General features: G+C 32.7%; 1 protein-coding gene across 1 annotated transcript in view; it reads left to right on the forward strand.

Annotated features, from left to right (window-relative positions):
* Positions 1 to 3,377, forward strand: part of LOC117101361 (A disintegrin and metalloproteinase with thrombospondin motifs adt-2-like) — a 20,386-nt gene extending 17,009 nt beyond the window's left edge. The window contains exons 4-6 of the mRNA XM_033241335.1: positions 1,613 to 1,810; positions 2,103 to 2,279; positions 3,316 to 3,377. Of these exons, the coding sequence (XP_033097226.1) occupies positions 1,613 to 1,810; positions 2,103 to 2,279; positions 3,316 to 3,377 (437 nt within the window). The remainder of the gene's footprint in view (positions 1 to 1,612; positions 1,811 to 2,102; positions 2,280 to 3,315) is intronic.
* Positions 3,378 to 5,725: the final 2,348 nt, after the last annotated feature.

The following is a 5,725-nucleotide window of genomic DNA, read 5'->3' on the forward strand; positions in this document are numbered from 1 at the left end:
ATTTCCTTGTTTACCATTCATTAGATTTGCCACTCTGACCAGTTATTTATGCCAATTTGCTTATGTCAGACTTAAGGCCTCCTTATAAACTATTGCTAGTGATAAGACTGTGTAACCTATTGTTTATGATCTGGTGATTAATCACCCATTGTATAGTCTTATGTATTCTGTTAAGTTTCTCATTGATACTCATGCGCTGACGAAGGTAACAGGAGTTGCCGAAAATTTCGCTAATAAATATTTCTATGTCTCCTACAAGTCAAAGTATCGTAGCAGTTTATTTTGTCTGCGTCTACCTACTGATTTATTCCTACGATGAGACATACGTGGATCCACATCAACAACACCGATTGAATATGAATTATACGGTAGTCGGATAACTTAACAAAAACAAATAGGTCAATGAAGGTGATATGGTTGCTAAACCAACAGACATGTAAAAATACTTAGAAAAAATTTTTTTTTGTTCCCCGACGGAATGTATTGTCTTCCCCGACCGGGGGGAGGGGGGAGGCGCTAGGCTTCAGTGACGAGGGGACTTTAGCGCTTCCAGCCACCCTCTGGTGTGATTATTGAATACAGTAGTTGTTGTAATGCTCTGTCTTATAGCCCAATGTATGATTTCTGGCCCGCGTTAGAATGTTGTGGTAAATTTATAAACCACTAAACTGACTGCTCAGACATTCACCACGAGGGTGCAGTTGCATGTTTTGAGTTCTGTTGCTTGATGATTTTCAATGATTTGCGTGTTGTGTCCCTTGATAGAATTTTTTTTTCATGCAGCTGTAGCTTATTTTCACATTGTTTTGTTGACTATTTTGTGGATCTTGTGTCTCGTGGGAAGTGCATCTAGCGATAGATATAGCGCTTTTGCAGAATTGGGGAGGGGGGCGTGTTAAAACAATAAAAAATGACTTAATGTTCCGGGTTTCCTATATGGATGGTGGGAGCCTGTATGTACGTTGAGGTTGATGTCCAACTGATTTCAGGTTGACTTCGACTCTAGCCAGTATTGGGACATACATACTAAGACTCAGACAGTGTCTGACTATCTCCATTTAACGTGAAACTCGGAAGAACCCAACATATAATATATAATTATGTGCGTGTGTGTGTGTGTATGTAGGTGTATATATATATATGTATATTCATAACATGTATATTATATTATATATATATATATATATATATATATATATCTTTATATATAAAGAGAGGTTCAACAGTAGCTTTGATTATCATTTTTTTACTACCTAGTTTCGTACCACACACATGGTGTGACACTCTTCAGATAAAATTGCCTAGTGACTAAAATACATAGAAATACGGTTGATGATTGAGTAAGGTCAACATACATGTATTTCTATATTTTTTAGTCATTTATATACATACACACACACACACACACACCACCACCACCACCACCACCACTTTGGGAGACATGCGGTAAAATTGTTTAGGAGACAAGTAAGTATGTTTGTTTGTATGTATAAATAATAATAAAGAAATATCGTATCGTATGGTATCGTCGTCATCATCATCATCATCGTCATCATCATCAATATTAATTAATATTATTATTAATGCATGATATATTTTATTATTTTCATAGAAAACAACTGCGTCAATCGATTTACTCTCGTTCAGCCGTGGCGAAGCACCAAAAACCAGAAGGATTCCGGTCAAGCATGTGATTCAAACGCCCTGATGGCCTACTGGTACCAATTTACCGGTAATGGTGGCAACAAAATGCCAACTGCATGTGTTGTTGTCGACCGATGCGGAGTGCACAGTCCAATATGGATGAATGGTAGGACCAATATATTTTTATATTCAAGTTAGCATCTCAATATTTTTCGAGTTTGTATCTTCACCATTTAACCGTTGTCTACCTTTGTTGCGTATCATTAATGAAACAAATCAAATAATTAAAATAACACATGATAGGACCTACATGTATATATATTTCGTCCAGATGCTGAACAGAAGCACAGCATAGAATAGGCAGCCCTTCTTGTAAGAATATTTTGAGGGCTGGGAACAATTCAGTCTAAAAAATTTAATTTCATACAATTATATTTATATATTCATACACTGTTTAGGAGCTCATCCGTCTGTTGATAACGGTATAGTAACCAGACAAGTTTGCAAGAGTTTAAGCACTAATGGTGTGACAAATTGTTGTAAGTGGTCCTCCAACATTAGAGTAAAAAACTGTGGCGAGTATTTCATCTACTCTCTTCCAAAACTCAATGCTTGTGGGGCAGGTTTTTGCGCAGGTAATACATGTTTATTATCATTAATAATTATTTGAATACTAATACTGTACTCGGTTTATTTTAGAGGGTGAGCTGGCTTTGCTCGCACACGCTTATTATATGAACGTCGCGACAAGTTTTGATAAATAGAACATCATAAGATCACTAAAAGTTTATGTCATGCCAAAAACAATGGTAATCTGTGATCGGAGTCAAGTGTATCTACTGCGAACATGGATATAAAAATATGGTAAATTATTGACATCTGGTCAAATTTTGCGAAGTTTTGATTCCACCTATAACTATACATCTGTGTGACCTTTAATTAGTGCTGAACGAAACCGTTCACAATCTTTCAATTGTCTATAATACAAAAGTCGATTCACCAAAGGGTTCCAAAACATGTTCAATTCGGGCTCTGCCACTTCTTACTCTGCCATATATATATATATATATATATATATATATATATATATATATACACTCACACACATACACGCACACACACAGATACGCGCATATACATTTCAAGGTTCACTAACATTTACTGCATAATGGTCAAAGGAGAAAATTACAACAATTACAATAACAGATAGGCCTACTATGAAATACATTATAAACTTTTATGTTTACTAACAAGACCAATACCGGGATCAAAATTAGAAGTAAAACCTGTCTCATAGTGACCCCAAATGAAATTGGACAGAAAAAAATTACACTACAAATAAATATAATAATAATAATAAAAACAATAATAATAATAGTAATAATAAATATAATAATTATAATAATAATATAAAATATACAGAGTTTAGTGCAATAAAACTTTGAGTCCTCAGATTGATAACCAGTTAAAATGTATTCAAATGATTTCTGAATGATTTTATAGTTTTATAATCAGTGATATCAGTATCAAAATTATTCTATAAAGTTGGTCCTGACAAAATAATAAAAAACTGACTTTTATTTAGTCTAACAAAAGGAACAAACAGTTTGTGTGGGTTTCTAACGTTATAATTGTGAAAACTTAAACGATTAAAAAATAAATTTGATATAGATATCGGTAACATATTGAAACATAAATGCTGCAATTTGAACCTTATGGAGGTCGTTTCTTGAACAAAGGTTCAGACGACGTTCTAAATGAAGAGAAGATAATTAAACAAACAACACGTTTTTGTAAATAATAGTATAAAATATACAGAGTTTAGTGCAATAAAACTTTGAGTCCTCAGATTGATAACCAGTTAAAATGTATTCAAATGATTTCTGAATGATTTTATAGTTTTATAATCAGTGATATCAGTATCAAAATTATTCTATAAAGTTGGTCCTGACAAAATAATAAAAAACTGACTTTTATTTAGTCTAACAAAAGGAACAAACAGTTTGTGTGGGTTTCTAACGTTATAATTGTGAAAACTTAAACGATTAAAAAATAAATTTGATATAGATATCGGTAACATATTATTAACATATTGAAACATAAATGCTGCAATTTGAACCTTATGGAGGTCGTTTCTTGAACAAAGGTTCAGACGACGTTCTAAATGAAGAGAAGATAATTAAACAAACAACACGTTTTTGTAATAAAAATATTTTCAATAAATTAGAGGGGTAATCAGCAGCCCATAGCATGTTACAATATATTAAATGTGGTAAGATAAATGAATTGTATAAAGAAAGTAAAATCCGTTGAGGAAAGAAATGCCTTAATTTACCTATTAAACCTATATATTTCGAAATTCTATTTGCAATACACTGTCCAACTAAGGTTTTCATATAATAAAAGACCTAGAAATAAAACTTACTTTTTTCTTTCAATTTTTTACCATTTAAAATAACATTGATATTTTGTGCTTTTAACTTGTTCTTCTTTTGATGCGTGTGAAATAAAATAAACTTTGTTTTCGAAATATTGAAAGAGTTTATTGGAAGTGAACCAAATGCCTAATTTGTTTAATTCTCAATTAAAGTTATTATTCAATAATTTAATATTATCATTTGAATAAAATAAAGTTGTATCATGAGCGAAGGTAACAATACGCAAAGTTTTGCTAACTGAAAATAAATCATTAACATAAATTAGGAAAAGAAGAGGTCCAAGGACGAATCCTTGTTTCACTCCACAATTTATGGTCCTCTCTGATGATTTACAATTATCAATTTGTACATACTGCTTTCGATTTTTAAGGTAACTAATAAACCAATCTAATGAAACACCTCTAATACCGTAACGAAATAGTTTAGAAATTAAAATATCATGATTTACTACATCGAAAGCATTAGATAAGTCAAGAAAAGTGCTTAATAATTTTTTTTTTTTTTCAAACGAATTAATGATTGAGTTTCAAGAATAGCATGACTGGTAGAATGATTTTTCCGGAAGTCATTATTGGTGGTTGTTAAGTATATTATTTTTAGTGAGATATTTGTAAAGGCGAGTGTACATTAATTTCTCAATGATTTTCGAAAAAGTAGGGAGAACTGATATTGGTCTATAATTATTAAGCAAGTTTCGATCTCCTTTTTAAAAATATTGGAATAACCTTTAGCCAGTTTCAAATGATCAGGTATAGTTCCTGTATTAAAAGATAAATTAATTAATGTACGTAATGCGACTTAGAATAGAGGGAACAATTTGTTTTAAACAGTCGGTGTAAGTAAATCATGACCTGATCCTTTATTAGGGTCAAGAGTGTTAATAATATCTAAAACGTCATATTCTGAAACTGGGTAAATGAAAAATTAATTTGTTGAAGGAGGTGGCAAATAGGAAAGTGGGTCAATGTTACTTTCAGGTATAGAATTACTAGTAGTTGAACCAATTTCAGAAAAATAATTATTAAAGTGAAGACAAATAGAGTTCATGTAATAAACATAGTTATTAATTAATAATAATATTTAAAAACATTGGGGGTTTTGTTAAATTGTTTACCAGGGATTAATACTGAATTTATCACTTCCCAAACTTGTTTAATGTTTGTTTTAACTTGATCAAAGTTTTTTTTTCTGTCTTGTTATTGTCAGGATCATCATCATCAATAACTTCAGGTTAATGTTGAATGTAATGTACCCTAATTTTACGCGTGCGCTTAATAACGCGCGTGTACGCGTGCGTCAAAAATTTAAAAATGCTCGAAATCACTAGAGCACGTTTCAGGCCATTCTGAGCATTTCAACGGCTTTGTTCTCACACGGAGGCTAACGGTTAGCAGGATCCGGACCCTGCTAACCGTTAGCTGCCGTGCGTCCATACGAAAAATCCCGATCCGGATACCAAGAATATCATGATCGAATCACTGGCCAATAAGAAACCGGAAATTGTAAACGCGTACGTGTGATTAGTTGATGATAGAAGCGCGCTCACTTGCTAACCGATAGTGCTTGCTATCCGTTAGCGGTATCCGGATACCACTAACTGTTAGCGCTAACCGATCGGGCGTTCTCACGCAGGTGCTAACGGT

Source organism: Anneissia japonica, unplaced genomic scaffold (genome assembly GCF_011630105.1).
Source record: "Anneissia japonica isolate Jap-2015-1 unplaced genomic scaffold, ASM1163010v1 scaffold2293_len299155_cov175, whole genome shotgun sequence".
NCBI classification, from domain to species: Eukaryota; Metazoa; Echinodermata; class Crinoidea; order Comatulida; family Comatulidae; genus Anneissia; species Anneissia japonica.